General features: G+C 36.0%; 1 protein-coding gene across 1 annotated transcript in view; it reads left to right on the top strand.

Moving 5' to 3' along the window:
* CNTN3 (contactin 3 (plasmacytoma associated)) overlaps positions 1 to 15,466 on the top strand; it is a 256,281-nt gene extending 240,815 nt beyond the window's left edge. The window contains exons 20-22 of the mRNA XM_011937219.1: positions 11,756 to 11,868; positions 12,485 to 12,653; positions 14,643 to 15,466. Coding sequence (XP_011792609.1) covers positions 11,756 to 11,868; positions 12,485 to 12,653; positions 14,643 to 14,743 — 383 coding nt within the window. The 3' untranslated portion in view covers positions 14,744 to 15,466. The remainder of the gene's footprint in view (positions 1 to 11,755; positions 11,869 to 12,484; positions 12,654 to 14,642) is intronic.
* The last annotated feature ends 1,397 nt before the right edge of the window (positions 15,467 to 16,863 follow it).

Here is a 16,863-nt window from a genome sequence, read left to right as displayed (position 1 = left end):
TTTTTCATATGTTTGTTGGCCATTTGTATGTTTTCTTTAGAGAATTGTCTGTTCATGTCCTTCACCCACTTTTGTATGGGATTTTTTGTTTTTTTCCTGCTGATTTGAGTTCATTGTAGATTCTGGATATTAGTCCTTTGTCAGATGAATAAATTGTGAAGATTCTCTCCTACTCTTTAGGTTTTCTGTTTACTCTGCTGACTGTTGCTTTTGCTGTACAAAAGCTCTTTAGTTTAATTAAGTTACAGCTATTTATCTTTGTTTTTATTGCATTTGCTTTTGGGTTCTTGGTCATGAAATTCTTGCCAAAGCTAATGTCTAGAAGGTTTTTTCCAATGTTATCTTCTAGAATGTTTGTAGTTCCAGGTCTTAGATTTTAGTCTGATCCATCTTGAGTTGATTTTTGTATAAGGTGAGAGATAAGGATCCAGTTTCATTCTCCTACATGTGGCTAGCCAATTATACCAGCACCATTTGTGGAAAAGGGGGTCTTTTCCCCACTTTATCTTTTTGTTTTCTTTGTCAAAGATCAGTTGGCTGTAAGTATTTGGGTTTACTTCTGGGTTGTCTATTCTGCTCCATTGTTCTATGTGCCTGTTTTTGTACTAGTACCATGCTGTTTTGGTGACGATGGCCTTACAGTATAATTTGAAATCAGGTAATGTGGTGCCTCTAGATTTGTTCTTTTTGCTTAGTCTTGCTTGTGGGCTCTTTTTTGATTCTATATGAATTTTAGCATTTTTTTTATAATCCGATGAAGAATATGGTGGTATTTTGGTGGGAATTATGTTGAATTTGTAGATTGTTTTTAGCAGTATGATCATTTTCACAATATTCTGCCCATCCATGAGCATGGGATGTGTTTCCATTTGTTTGTGTCTTCTATGATTTCTTGCAGCAGCGTTTTGTAGTTTTCCTTGTAGAGGTCTTTCATCTCCTGGTTAGGTATATTCATAAGTGGGTTTTTTTTTTTTTTTTTTTGGCAACTATTGTAAAAGGGGTTGAGTTCTTGATTTGATTCTCTGCTTGGTCGCTGTTGGTGTATAACAGAACTACTGATTTGTGTACCTTATTCTTGTATCTGGAAACTTTGCTGAATTGTTTTATCAGTTCTAGGAGTTTTCTGGAGGATTCTTTAGGGTTTTTGAGATAAATGATCATATCATCAGCAAACAGTGACAGTTTGACTTCCTCTTTACTGATTTGGATGCCCTTTATTTCTTTTTCTTCTCTGATTGCTCTGGCTAGAACTTCCAGTACTAAGCTGAAGAGGAGTGGTGAGAGTAGGCATCCTTATCTTCTTCCAGTTCTCAGAGGGAATACTTTCAACTTTTCCCTATTCAGTATAATTTGGCTGTGGGTTTGTCATAGATGGCTTTTATTACATTGACGTATATCCCTTGTATGCTGATTTTGCTGAGAGTTTTAATCATAAAGGGATGCTGGATTTTGTTGAATGTTTTTTCTGTATCTATTGAGATGATCATGTGATTTTTTTTTATTTCTGTTTATGTGGTGTATCACATTTATTGACTTGTGTATTTTAAAACATTCCTGCATCCCTGGTGTGAAACCTCCTTGATCATGGTGGGTTATCTTTCTGTTATGTTGTTAGATTCAGTTAGCTAGTATTTTGTTAAGGATTTTAGCATCTATGTTCATCAGTGATATCGGTCTGTAGTTTTCTTGTTTGGTTATGTCTTTTCCTGGTGTTGGTATTAGAGTGATGCTGGCTTCATAGAATGAATTAGGGAGGGTTCACTCTTTATCTTGCTGAATAGTGTAAACCGGATTGGTTCCAATTCTTCTTTGAATGTCTGGTAGAATTCTTCTGTGAATCCTTCTACTCCTGAACTTTTTTAGTTGGTAATTATTTAATTTTCTATTTCAGTCTCACTGCTTGTTATTGGTCTGTTCAGGGTATCTGATTCTTCCTGATTTAAGCTAAGAGGATTGTATCTTTCCAGGAATTTACGCATCTCTTCTAGGTTTTCTAGTTTATGTGAGTAAAGGTGTTCCTAGTTGTCTTGAATGATCTTTTGCATTTCTGTGGTGTCAGGTGTAATATCTCCCGTATCATTTCTTAGTGAGGTTATTTGGATTTTCTCTCTTCTTTTTCTTGGTTAATCTTGCCAGTGGTCTATCAATTTTATTTATCTTTTTGAAGAACCAGAATTTGTTTCATTAATCTTTTGTATTTTTTTGTTGTTTAAATTTCATTTGGTTCTGCTCTGATCTTGGTTATTTCCTGTCTTCTGCTAGGTTTGGGTTTGTTCTTGTTTCTCTAGTTCCTTTAGGTGTGACCTTAGATTGTCAGTTTGTGCTCTTTAAGTCTTTTTTATGTAGGTTTTTAGAGCTATGAACTTTTCTGTTAGCACTGTCTTTGCTGTATCCCAGAGGTTTTGATAGGTTGTGTCAGTATTGTTCAATTTGAAGAATTTTTAAATTTCCATCTTGATTTCATTTTTGACCCAATGATCACTTGGGAGCAGGTTACTTTTAATGTATTTGTATGGGTTTAAAGGTTCCTTTTGGAGTTGATTTCCAGTTTTATTCCACTATGGTCTGAGAGAGTGCTTGATATAATTTCAATTTTTTTAAAACTTATTGAAGCTCATTTCATGGTCTATCATTTGGTCTATCTTGGAGAAAGCTCCCTTCACTGTTGAATAGTCTGTGTATCCTGTGGTTGTTGGATGGAATGTTCTGTATATATCTGTTAAGTCCATTTGTTCCCAGGTAGAGTTTAAAACCATTGTTTCTTTGTTAACTTTATGTCTTGATGACTATCTACTGCTGTTGATGGAATATTGAAGTCCCCCACTATTATTGTGTGGCTGTCTATCTCATTTCTGAGGTCTATTAGTAATTGTTTTATAAATTTGGGAGCTCCAGTGTTAGGTGCATATATGTTTAGGATTGTGATATTTTCCTGTTGGACAAGGCCTTTTACCATTAGTCCCTCTTTATCTTTTTAACTGCAGTTTCATAAAAGTTTCTTTTGTTTGATATAAGAGTAGCTACTCCTGCTCGCTTTTCATGTCCATTTGCATGAAATACCTTTTCCTACTTTAAGTTTTTATGTGAGTCCTTATGTGTTAGGTGAGTCTCTTGAAGGTAGCAGATACTTGTTTGGTGAATTCTTACCCATTCTGTAGTTCTGTATCTTTTAAGTGTAGCATTTAGGCCATTTACATTCAATGTTAGTATTGAAGTATGAGGTACCATTCCATTCATTGTGCTATCTGTTGCCTGTGTACACTGGTTTTTGGGTTTTGGTTTTTATGTTTTAAATTGCATTTTTGTTTTATAGTCCTTTGAGATTTATGCTTTAAAGAGGTTCTGTTTTGATGTGTTTCCAGGATTTGATTCAAGATTTAGAGGTACTCTTAGCAGTTCTTGTAGTGGCGATTTGGTAGTGGAGAATTCTCTCAGCATTTGTTTGTCTGAAAAAGACTGTATCTTTCTTTCATATGATGCTTAGTTTTGCTGGATACAAAATTATTGGCTGATCGTTTGTTTGAGGAGGCTGAAGATTGGGCCACAGTCCCTTCTAGCTTGTAGGGTTTCTGCTAAGAAATCTACCATTAATCTGATAGGTTTTCATTTATAGGTTACCTGGTGCTTTTGTCTTACAGCTCTTAAGATTCTTTCCTTCCCCTTAACTTTAGATAACCTGATGAAAATGTGCCTAGGCAATGATATTTTTGTGATGAATTTTTCAGGTGTTGTTTCTGCTTCTTGTATCTGGATGTCTATGTCTCTTGCAAGGCTGGGGAAGGTTTCCATGGTTATTCCCCCAAATATGTTTTCCAAACTTTTAGATTTCTCTTCTTAGGAATGCCAATTATTCTTAAGTTTGGTTGTTTAACATAATTTGAGACTTCTTGGAGACGTTCATATTTTCTTATTCTTTTTTCTTTGTGTTTGTTGGATTGGGTTAATTTGAGGACCTTGTCTTCAAGCTCTGAATTTCTTTCTTATACTTGTTCAATTCTATTGCTGAGACTTCCTAGAGCATTTCACATTTCTATACATGTGTCCAGTGTTTCTGGAAGTTTTAATTTTTTGTATTTATGCTCTCTATTTCATTGAATATTTCTTCCTTCACTTCTTGTATCACTTTTTGGATTTCCTTGCATTGGGCTTCACTTTTCTCTGATGCCTCCCTGATTCACTTAATAACTAACCTCCTGAATTATTTTTCTGGTAAATCGGGGATTTCTTCTTTGTTTGGATCCATCGCTGGTGAGCTAGTGTGATTTTGGGGGGCTGTTAAAGAGCCTTGTTTTGTCGTATTACTAGAGTTGCTTTTCTGGTTCCTTCTCATTTGGGTAGGCTCTGTCAGAGGGAAGGTCTAGGGCTGAAGGCTGTTGTTCAGATTCTTTTGTCCCACGGTGTGTTCCCTTGATAGTACTCTCCCCCTTTTCCTATGGATGTGACTTTCTGAGAGCCAAGCTATAGTGATTATTATCTCTCTTCTGGGTCTAGTCACCCAGCGTGTCTACCAGGCTCGGGCTTATACTGGGGGTTGTCTGCGCAGAGTCCTGTGATGTAAACCATCTATGAGTTTCTCAGCCATGGATACCAGCACCTGTTCCAGTGGAGGTGGCAGGGCTGTGAAATGGACTCTGTAAAGCTCTTAGCTTTAGTGGTTTAATGCTCTATTTTTGTGCTGGTTGGCCTCCTACTGGGAGGTGGCACTTTCCAGAGAGCATCAGCTGTGGCAGTATGGAGAGGAACAGTGGGTGGGCTGGGGCCTAGACCTCCCAAGAGTATACGCCCTTTGTGTTCAGCTACCAGGGTGGGTAGGGAAGGACCATGAGGTGGGGGCAGGACTCGGTGTGTCTGACCTCAGACTCTCCTTGGGCAGGTCTTGCTGTAGCTGCTTTGGGGATAGGGGTGAGGTTCCCAGGTCAATGGAGTTATGTACCGAGGAGGATTATGGATGCCTCTGCAGAGTCATGCAGGTTGTCAGAGAAATGAAGGAAAGCCAGCAGTCACAGGCCTCACCCAGCTCCCACGCAACCCGAAGAGCCAGTCTCACTCCCACCATGCCCCCACTGACAGCAAACAAGTCTATTTCCAGGCAGTGGGCAGGCAGGGCTGAGAAGTTTCCCCAGGCTACCCACCTCCCAGCTGGGAAAGAAAAGGGCTCTAATTCTTCCCCCACCTGTGAAGTCTGCATGCCAGATTTACTGCCTCCCCCAAGTTCTAGCCAGGAGGCTTCTCAAGCAGTTCAAATTGTTACAAAGTTCAGCTGGAGGTTTGCTTCTCCTTGTGGTGTTTTCCTCGTGCCTCTGGTCACCCTCCCGAAGGATCCCCGTGATGCCAGGCAGGAGTGGCTTGCTTGGGGACCCGCGAACTCACAGGGCCTTTCCCGCTGCTTCTTCTACCCCTGTATTTCACTCAGCTCCTGAATTGACTCAGCTTCCAGCTCCAGGTAAGGTCGGAATCTTCTCCCATAAACTAGACCTTCAGTTTCCCCAGTGGGGGTGTGTGTTTGGGGGTGGAGAACCTCCCTTTCCCACTTCCACAGTTTGAGCACTCACAGTATTTGGGGTGTCTCCTGGGTCTTGCAGGAGCAATCCACCCCCTTCAGAGGGTCTGTGGGTCCTCTTGGGTTTCCTGTTTTATTCCTGCAGTCGTTAGGAGCGAAAATTCCACAGTGCAAGCCTCCACACGCTGCTCTGTCCATCCGTGTCGGAGCTGCAGTCTACTCCTGCCTCCCATTTGCCATGATCTGTTCCAAGTAGGTGTGTCTTGGGGAAGTGAAAGGGAAATGTGAATAAGGCAAGCACTGAAAGAATGAGTCTGAATATTTCAGAAGGTTTTTATTAAATGAGACCTCAAACACAGAATTTGGAAGTTCTAAAATTTTATATATATATGACTTAATTGTATAATTGTCCAGTCTAGGTTTTGACTCAGGATATACATTATTGCAAAATTTCCCAAATTTCATATGTGATCCACCTATTTTGCCAATTTTTTCCAACCTTTTCTATTAATATATACCGACTATTTTTTTCTTAAAAATTGACCTTCTATTTTTACTTAGATAAATTAAAAAAATGGAAACTAGCTTTTTATCTGAGAAATGGAGAACCAGTATCATTACCATAAATAGATGTTAACCAAATAATAAGTTTAATAATAGTAAGTACAATGAAAACTAGACCACCTTCCTTTTTAAATACTAGGAACATATTCTTGCCTATAGAATTCTCCAAACCTGTTCCCTCTTTGTGATGTTAGTATAGAGGGGATATTAAAGACCTACTAGCCCCCAAATCTAACTTTCTCTTCAAGCCATGGGAAGATTAAAAGGGAATTTTTCTGCAGGTGACTGAATGCTATTTGTTGGCTTTTCTGTGCATAACATCCCACAGTGCATGTGAAGTAATCATGTTTGTATATGACACACCACAAATCACACATATGATGGAACACAAGCCTATTAATGTGCATTCCTCAGATTTAGTGCATGTGACCTAATCATATTTGTATATGACACACCACACATCACACATGTGATGGAACACAAGCCAATTAATGTACATTCCTCAGATTTAGGAGGTTTTTTTCCCCGTCTATGGGCTTCAGCAAAGTCATTTCTGGTTTTGTAAACTCTGAAGAAACATAACAGTATAATATTGAACTTTACTAGTGTTCAAACAGGAAGCTTCTGCTAATAAAGAATCAGGAGAAACTGACTAAATGTGTCAAACTTATGAACTTTATTTTGTAAGAGCTTTGGCACTTTTTTGAAAATCTGCCCCACTTACCTGTGAATCTTCTAGACCAAGATTATCCAACCCACAGCCAGTGAGCCACATGTGGCTCAGGACAGCTTTGAATGCAGCCCAACACGCATCCATAAACTTTCTTAAAACATTATGAGATTATTTTGCGACTTTTTTTAAGCTTATCAGCTATTGTTAGTCTTAGTGCATTTTATGAGCAGCCCAAAACCATTCTTCTTCCATTGTGGCCCAGGGAAGCCAAAAGATTGGACACCCATGCTCTAGACAATTGTAAATGTTCTCCTTATAGTTTATAATCTCACATATTTTTATTATCCAAAGGAGAACTTTTGATCAAGGAAATTCCCAGACATTGAAAACCAAAATTCAAAGAAAGACCTTCCATGGTGTTCTACGTTGGGTTTCAGATGAGTTAAAAAGTAGATGATTTTGTTGTGTTTTAAAACATTGTGTCAATTTCTTTTGCTATGAAATTAGATCCATTTATAAAAGTTTTCAGTGATTCCAAAACGACTGTATCTTATTATTGTGGGGGGGGTGCATAATTGGCTTTTACTTTTGATTACATGATTGTTGCACAATGCCACATGTTTAAGCAGCTTAGTTACAAATGTTAATAATCATCTCAAGTGAAGTCTAAGTGCAAAGTGTAACTTCTAGCTACTAGTTATAACAACTTTTTATCATGTAAGTCATCTCATTACCATCAGGTGGCCAAGAAAAAGAGTTGAGAAACATACTGAGTTTTGTATAATTAATCACAGCAAACATATGTTCTTAAAATTTCGTAGTTTGAAAGTAAATGCCAGCTTCACTGTTACCACTATGAGACATCACCATTGAAAACTCCAGGCAATACTCTTCTTTATTTTAACAACCTCTACTTTGTATTATATAAAGGAAAACATTTATTGTAGAAAATTTGGGGAAAAAAAAATCTATAGAGAAAAAATAAAATTCACTCATAATCCTATCACTCAGAAATACCATGATTAATATCATTTGTCTTTCCTTCCAGACTTCTGTTCTATGAATAGTTTCTCTCATACAGTGGAGGTTGTGCTGTGTATTTGGTTACCTGTATACTGTATCATAACTGCCCATGGATGATATTCCATTGTGATGAACACCACAATTTATTTAGCCATTTTTCCTGTGGATAGACATGTCTTATATTCCCAGCTTCCCAGCTTCATCTAATCATGGTTATGTGATAGTAATCACTTGTTTTCAGGCAAGTATCTGCAGAGTAAGTAAAATCTATGAAGCTGATGTTGAGGAGTCTGAAAATCAGGTGCACAGAGGATCGTGATGGGTGCTTAAGGAACAACAATAATGAAAACCTCTCAAGAGAAAGTTATTTCATTATGTAACACTTAAAATTACTGAAATGATTATGTGTATCCTCTTGATTAGTATTGTGAATTTAATCTAGTGATATGTCATCATTTTACTAGGATTAGTTTTTTACCGGTTTTTTCAAATTTAGCATGCCGCCAACAGTAGAGGTTGACAGGAAAAACCTGTATGATATGAATATTGACAAATGATTTCCAAAATATTTCAAAATGTAGACTACTTACCAGTTTAGGTCCAATAAAATTTGGAACTCAATCATCCTATTCTGGGTTTCACTTCCACACAGGTTCAAATACAAAAAGTAAAATTAGAAGTCCCAGAAGTTACACTATCAACTATCCCCTGCTCATTCCTACTTCATTACTTGACTCCATACCTTTACAAAAGTTCGTTGTGTTGCTTCAGAGCTATCTAAACTACTGGTTAATAGCTGTATCAGATTAGGCTAATCCAGGCTGAGGTACCTCAAACCCCCAAACCTCAGTGGCCTAAAACTATACTTTTGTTTTCAGTTCATACTATATGTTCATCATGAGTGAGATTCAGATCTGATCCATTGTTTCTCCACTCCTGAACCCAGAATAATGGAGGACCCAATCTCTGGGACATGGCAATCTCATGGCAAAGAGAAAAGAGAGGAAAGCAAACCATATTCTTCAGTGACTTTTATAGCTGCCACTTGGGGTGGCCTATTTCCCTTTTATCCACATTCCATTGGTTGAGAGAAGTCCTATGGTGAAGTCCTATATCTATGGGATGCCAATGAGAAGGAGAATTATGCCCGTTTACAGGCAGGGAACCACAAGTCCCGTAGCCAAGGCCAACATCAGCGAGAGTTAGGCAGGGAAGCATAATCCTCTCAAGGCACAGAGGACTTAAACAGACCTGGGTTGAATCCACGTAATACTTCTCAGTAGTCATGTATCTTAGCAAGTTTTTTTAAACCTTTCATTGTAGTAAAGTACACATAACATAAAATTTACTGTACTAACCTTTTTAAAACATACAGTTCAATAGTGTTAGTCTTTTACATTTCTGTGCAATAGATCTCTAGAACCCTTTTCATCTTGCAGAACTGGAACTTTACACTCATGAAGTAATTCTCCATTTCCCCTTCCACCAGCCTCTGGCAACCAGCATTTTATTTTCTATCTCATGAATTTTTGACTATTCTGAATATCTCAAATAAGTAGAATTGTAAAGTATTTGTCTTTGGGTGTCTGGCTTATTTCACTTAGCATAATGTCCACAAGGTTCATCCATGTTATAACATGTGTCCAAATTTTATGTTTTTTAGGCTGAATAATATTTCATTATAGGTAAATACCCCATTTTGTTCATCTACCCATCTTTTGAATAATGCTGTCATGAACATGCTTATACAATCTGTTTAAATTTTAACTCTGGGTCCAGATTACGTATGTACAGAAATGGGCTTTATTACAATGCAATATAATGAGGATTAAGTAAATTATATTAAAGCATGTTCGGTAATGCCTAACACATTGTAGATGTGTACTAAGTATTAGCTACTAATAATATCATTTTGAACATGGGTGAAAATTTATCTGGTCCAATATTTCCCAAATACTGTTATTCTTACCAGTGGTGGTAAGAGATTATTTTAAGGTAGTTCACGAACATTATTAAAATTTAAAACTTTTATATTAGGCATTAAATTCATTTATTTTAGAGAGTGCCCAAAAATGTAACTAGCACATCAAGCTAATTATTATGAGAATATTATTGAGATGAAGGTAAAATAGATGTTTAATTTTTCTTAAACCAAGTTTTTTTTTAAATAGCAAAACATGACAAAAATGATACATGATTATCTGACGTTTAGAAAACAGTAATATGATTCAAAAAGAACAAAGTTCAACCCTATTATTTCTTTTTTCTTTTCCTTTTTTGGTTTTTTGTTTGTTTGTTTCTGTTTTTGTCATTTCAAAAAGTATTCACTTCAGGCTGAACTCATTCAGCCCACCTATTTTGTGACTCATACAAGATAAACCCCAGTGTTGTATTTGCAGTCATTTCTCCCTGAAGGCTGATGTTGGTATAGGTGATTTAACCCAAATTACTCAAACTTTCTGTAACCTCCAAACACACACCTTTTGTTAGAACAAACCATGCTGTGGTATAGCTCAGCTGCATCAAACCAAACCTGTCCTTTTATAGTGCTGTCAGGCCACAGGGAATCACTGGCTTTGGGAAAATGTTCTAAAAATTGTACGTTCATATTATTTGAGTAACCAGAATATGGTCATTAGTATTTCAACCCTAAGCAGCTGCTATCATTTTTTGTTGTTGTTATCAGAGCATTGCAGCTCAGACAGTCTTAGCTGACCTAAACTCATTGTGAATACCCACATCACCTTATTAATACCTTTAATTTTAAAGGCAACATAGAAATATGTTAAAAGAGACAATAAGCAAAAGAAATCCACAGGAAATTCAATCTTGTTTGGTATCATTAGACTCACAAATGTATTTGAATTCTTCCTATCTGTAAGTTCAGCTGTATTTCCCCTATGGCATGAGTCAATGATGTTTAGAAATTTCTCTGGGTAGCCAATATTTTATATCATTTTTCCATTACAAATTCAGTTAGCCAAATCACATTCTGTGGTTAAATCTACAAATACAACATATTTCAACACTGGGGGCAATTGTGATGCTGTTGTTGAATGAATAATATTATGTTTGTTGTTGTTATTGACAAGAAACTGATGTTTCCAGTGCCCTGTGTTGCTATTGACAAATGCTATCAGCCACCCCTCAACACCCTCACCCCTTAGCATGAGTTTACAGTCCAGTGTTCATGAAAAGGAACTAAATTATAAATCTAAGTTTAGAAACCGCAGAGCGTTTCATTAATCCTCTAATGGAATTCTCATTAACTTTTTAGCATTTTGCCTTATTTTTCTCAAAAATTGATTTAAGCCTGAAAAACGAAGACTTTAAAAATAGACTCTCTTGCAATTTTTCATGTGTATAGCTATTACTCCATGGGAATAAATCTAAGTAATTCTTATTTTTGATTGCTTCACACTTTGCCCATCTTATCATACAAGGCTGGCTCCAAAATCATGTATACTTCATTTCACACAACTTTAATCTGTCCATTTGGCAATTTCTTCCAGCCTCTGTATGCGTCAAAGTTAAGTCCTGCCGCCTTCCTTTCTTGGTTTAGGAACAAGCGGCCCTCTAGTGGTAGATAAAGGAATTTCCTTATCTCCGCTATCAACGTGTTTTCAAGGAGACATAAGCACAATAAGTGTGAAATTCTCTAAAGTGTATGATGAGTATGATAAAATGAATTATCTCACACATTAATTGAAATGCCTTTTTTGGGACTTTCATTTTAGATTCAGGGGTACATGTGCAGGTTTGTTACATGAATAAATTATGTGTCATGGGGTTTTGGTGCATGAATGAAATACCTTTCTAAAAAAAAAGGAAATTTATATACTGTTATTTTTTTCTGATTTCATCTATTACACCAAGCATTACCAAAGGCATCCCATTCTACTTCCACTAGCTTCCTGTAATAGCCATCATCTCCTCCGTGTAAAATATCACTTCTTGTACTTCAATCTGTTTTAATTCTCATTTTGCATTTCAAGCTCCCAGTCAGCCACCAGGAAATGTTGTTTGGAATGCCACAGACACTAAAGTGTTACTTAATTGGGAGCAAGTTAAAGCCATGGAGAATGAGTCAGAAGTAACAGGATATAAAGTAAGTTTTCTCATTTGCAATGCTTCATTTTTGTAATTTTGGCAGTACTTTTCAAGAGAAGCTAGGTATAAGTGAATTTTTCTATATATTGATATGGTTTCTGTAATCTAATTTTGACAAAGATACCAAGCTTTCCATAAAACGGGTAATTTTTCAAAATATCTTCTTAAATATGGTTTCAAGTGAAAGAATTCTGCTCAAGTGGGAATTTTGGACACAGTGTTTCCAAATTGTGTGTTAGTTTGCTATTATTGATGCTCACCTATGTACTATTTAAAAATAAATAAATAAAAATATTGGCTGTGATTCCATGGTCAGGCATTCAAGGTCCATACACTATGTCCCTGCCTTATCTCTCCAGCCTCATAACTACACAGCCCAACTGGGCTTTTCCATGGGAGAAGTTCACTCTTCCCAAGCCTCCCTGATTTTGAGAACCTGGTGATTCTGCCATGTGCTAACCTCTAATCCAAGACTTACAATTAGAGTCATGAATGAAACTTACATTCTTGTGGATATAGAAAGAGAAAATTCATTAATTTCAGAGTGACAAGTTCTATGAAGAAAACAAAAAGGGGCAATATAACAAGTAAGTGTATTTGTTCATGCATTTTAGGTTTTCTATAGGACTAGCAGTCAAAATAATGTACAAGTGCTGAACACAAATAAAACTTCAGCTGAACTTTTACTGCCCATTAAAGAGGACTACATTATTGAAGTCAAGGCCACAACAGATGGAGGGGATGGGACCAGTAGTGAACAGATCAGGATTCCACGAATAACCAGTAAGTTGATTGAAGCCATTATTTACTTTATTGACATCAGGTTACTCTCCCCCATAGTGAGTCAATCAGTGGCCCTCTGTCCATTCTTTCTTACCAGCAAGGCTTTCATCCAAATGCCGGTAAGGTTTTGGCAGGTGAGACAAGGGCAAGAGGAACCCCTCAAGAGTGGTGCAAAACAGGGAGAAAAAAATGAGGGCATGAAGAAAAGATGTCAAAAAATATTTAGCAAAACTTCCTTTAATTTGATTTTTTTTCCTCATTCTGAGTTTTACTTAAATTTGCCTTTGGATCTCCTATAAAAGCAGAATTCCCTAATCACTTTTTAAGATCTTTAATAATCTAGTTATTTGCCTCCTACAAATTATAGATAAATCTTATCAATTCTTTAAATAGAATGATTAACATTGTCAAAGTCCTAAACCACTTACCTGTGCCAAACTGAAAGACTCCTTAAAAATTCTTCTTCTAGCTTCCAAGGAGGTTCATACTAATTTTTCCTTTCCAAATCCAAGTAAAACCTATTTTACTATGGAAATTATATGTTTAGAGTTGGAAGCTGACTTTGGTATGCGTATTTTATCAACTGCCAATGCTAGAATAAATTTTATCCTCACTTTTGAATCCCAAGTCTGGAGTTCTCTGGCCTCAGTTTAGCTATTGTAGAGCCCATTTTGACTTCATATGCTATTCTGTAGTTCTTAGTGACATAAATGACTTTGTTCCCTGTTTCCATTCATTTAGCATGGCCTAGTCTATGGTCTTGGGCAATCAGGACTGAAACTTTTGTCTTTAATCTTGGAAGACAAAATGGCAGACATTAGTAACTGAAGAGAAAGGGAAATAGAAAACTTGGAGGAATTTTATCTTTCTGTAAAACCATAAAGACTGCCATACTTAGACTAAAACAAACAAAGCTATACTAAGAAAACAGGAACTACTTATTTCAGAACTAAGTTTTGCAATGTAAAAGTCTACAGAACCCATCTTGGACTACAGAACTCTCTAAAACTATGCACTTCAATAGAGCAAAACTAGAAATTAAGTTTATTATTACTGTTAATTTAGATTTTGAAATAATGAATATGTGCTTCTTGTTCCCTGAATGGTGCAAGGCGTAGAGTTAGCATTATAATATGGGCAAAGTGGCAATTTTAAAAGAAATAGGTTCTAGGCTTTTGCAGGGACAGACGTTATTTTAGCATTTTAGGGCTGCTGAGTCAAGAGTAGCCTTTTCATCTGACATCTGCTGTCTTGCTGAGCTTGCAAGTGACCACACAGGGCCATCTCTATGAAAACGGAGCTTTTACTTATTGCTTTTTAAAAAGATGATGTTTTATATTATGTGTAATAATTTATCTGGAAATGCATAAAATAGAAACAAGCACAGACTCTTCAAACCCTTACCAATGAAGCATTCTTTAATTAAACCATTGAATTATCTCAAAGTTGTTTGTGATCAAGTGTAATTGTTTTCATAATGATTAAGTTGTTTTTCCAATTTCAATTAAAGTTAAATAATAGTAGATGAACAAAGCCTAGAATCATTTAAGAAAACTTAAACACATTACTGTTTTTATAGTTACTGTTGGCAACTAGTATATGCTGCATTGGTAAATAAAATGAAGGCTAATAACAACTTGTGGTGCCAGCATAGGTTCATGTAGTGATTCAGTTTTGGTAGGAGAGGTATTGCTTTTACTGTGTGTCTTAGTCGCTTTTGGCTTCTCTAACAAAATTACATAGACAGGTGGCTTATAAACAACAGAAACTTAATTCTTGCAGTTTTGGAGGGGAGTCTGAGAAGCCCAAGGTCAAGTTGCTGGCAGATTCAGTGTCACCTCTCAAAGGCCCTCACCTCCTAATACTCTGACACTGAGGGTTAGGATTTCAACAACGAATTTGGGGAGAACACCACAAATATCCAGTCTCCAGTACCCTGATTACATATTGTACAATCCTTATTAATGAGCTCTTCATCGTCTTTGACAGGTATGGATGCAAGAGGATCCACTTCAGCCATCTCGAATGTTCACCCTATGTCAAGTTACCTGCCTATAGTACTGTTCGTTATTGTATATGCCCTGTGGTGATATTACCTCCTTTTTATTATTTATTGGAAAGTTATTTCGTTACCAAAAATGTGCTTTCATGAAATGCAGTGATTATGCATGTTTTTTCAACTCTTATTTTTAACTTTCTACTTCATTATAGGTAAATATGAATATAATTAAAAAAACAGTAAATCCTTTTAGGGGAATCTGAAATGCCTTAATATTAACTTGATAAACCAAAGGAATTTACACATTACATACTTCAGACTTTTGATATAAATGTTCTTTAGCTATGAGTTTAAGCACTGCCTATGGATAAAGACTCACACACTCTCACATGTACACACACACGCATGAGAACTTCTTTTTACATTGAAAGACTCTTTCATTTAATTCAAATGCTCTTTTCCCATTATAATAGCATTATTTGGAAGACTTAACCAGTATCAATTTGAAATGCTGATTTAAGTCCCCAAGGATGAAAAATACATTTTAAAAATTATCTTGTTGGAGAGGAGTGGCATGTGATTCAAAAGAGCATTGTTGGAAAATGCTACTCTGGGGCTGAGAAGAATGGTGTTTGGTTTGGTATACTGCTAAATGGTTGTAAGACTCTACAAATCACTCTGCTGTCTGTACCTCTCAATTATTCCTCTATAAAATATAGAGATAATAATACCTATCTGATCAGCCTTTGCCCCATGAATTAATTTTTAAAAGATAAAGAAGGAAATATGAAAGTGCTTTGTCACCCCAAATGCAATGGACCCATGCAAAATATTAGTATGAATTTATTTAATCACATAAAAGTCATGAAGACCAGCCAGATTTTCAAGCTTCATTCTGTTTCATTCAGTTACATTCTAAAATTGTTTCATTCAGTTACATTCCAAAATTCAAATGATCACATTTTATTATTTCTCAAAAAAAAAAAAGTTTTTTTTTAAATTAAAAAAGGAATTGTTTCCTTCACAGCTATGAACAAGCTTTCAGGTTTCATTAAAACCAAGAGGAAAAATCAGGAATGACCTGAATCTCAACCCAAATATTAAACAAAATCCACAAAATCCCTCATTTCAATTTCCAGTTCCATTAAGGGACCCTCTCTTTTTGGATGGCAGAGATGGTTTTTTAATGAAATCCCACCATCTATCTCAGTGAGTCTGGCAGACTTTTTAGTTCCTGAGTTAAATTTGTAATAGAACCAAGGCGATGCTGCTGACTTTGATATGTATGACTCAATCTTTCAATATGTGGTTTTCAAAAAATTGTTGAAGACATGACTTCATAGCAATATATAAAGAATAAATTAAAATCGGCAGATTGAGTATTCAACATTGCAAAATCAATTTTTTACCTCTTTCCTACCAATTTCACATTTTGCAGGAACTTGTTCATATTTCCAACGATATCAGAATTTGTAAACAGTTCAGATATCAAGAAAGATTAAAAATTAGGGAAATTCTGATATCACCATAAAGCACTATTTTACATTTAGAGATTACATTTAAGATAAAGTCATCATACACAAAAAGAATAAATATTTATAACTTTCTCTATAAGGTCCGTATATACTGTATATATTGAAACAATCTGAATGACTAGTAGATTTCATATGATCATTGTTATTTCCAGTCAAAAGTAGGGAAACACTTTCTCCAATACTTGTATTTTATGCTACATGTAATGAACTTGGACCTTTTTATTATTTAGTAATTCCTATATGTTCCTATACTTTTTATTTCCAAGATGACTGCTCTATTGTTTCATGTTGTTTCTAGCAATATATCTCCATGAGATATGTACTTTGTTTCATATTGAAAAGTATAAAATTTATCTTTCAATTCCTGTGTGTGTATCCTATGGTTATCTGTATGTATTATTTTCTATTCTAATAAAATTTATAACAAGCAAATGCATAGCAGTTTTAACTGTGGTATCGTGAATGTCTACAGGGGGAATAGGAGACTACCATAATAGTTACGCTAAGGCTATCGTTTCTTAAACTTTTCAGCCAACATTTAACTTTTCCATCTTTTAACAGGATATTTAAAAATATTTTTGTGCCCTACTGACTTAGTAAAATCAGCAATTTGAGACAATGACCTGTACATTACAGGTGTTTCAGCTGTGGGGAGAAGTTGAAGAAAAGGGAAGCA

The sequence above is a fragment of the Colobus angolensis genome, unplaced genomic scaffold, assembly GCF_000951035.1.
Source record: "Colobus angolensis palliatus isolate OR3802 unplaced genomic scaffold, Cang.pa_1.0 Scaffold160, whole genome shotgun sequence".
In the NCBI taxonomy this organism is placed as follows: Eukaryota; Metazoa; Chordata; class Mammalia; order Primates; family Cercopithecidae; genus Colobus; species Colobus angolensis.
This window is presented reverse-complemented; position numbering and strand designations above follow the sequence as displayed.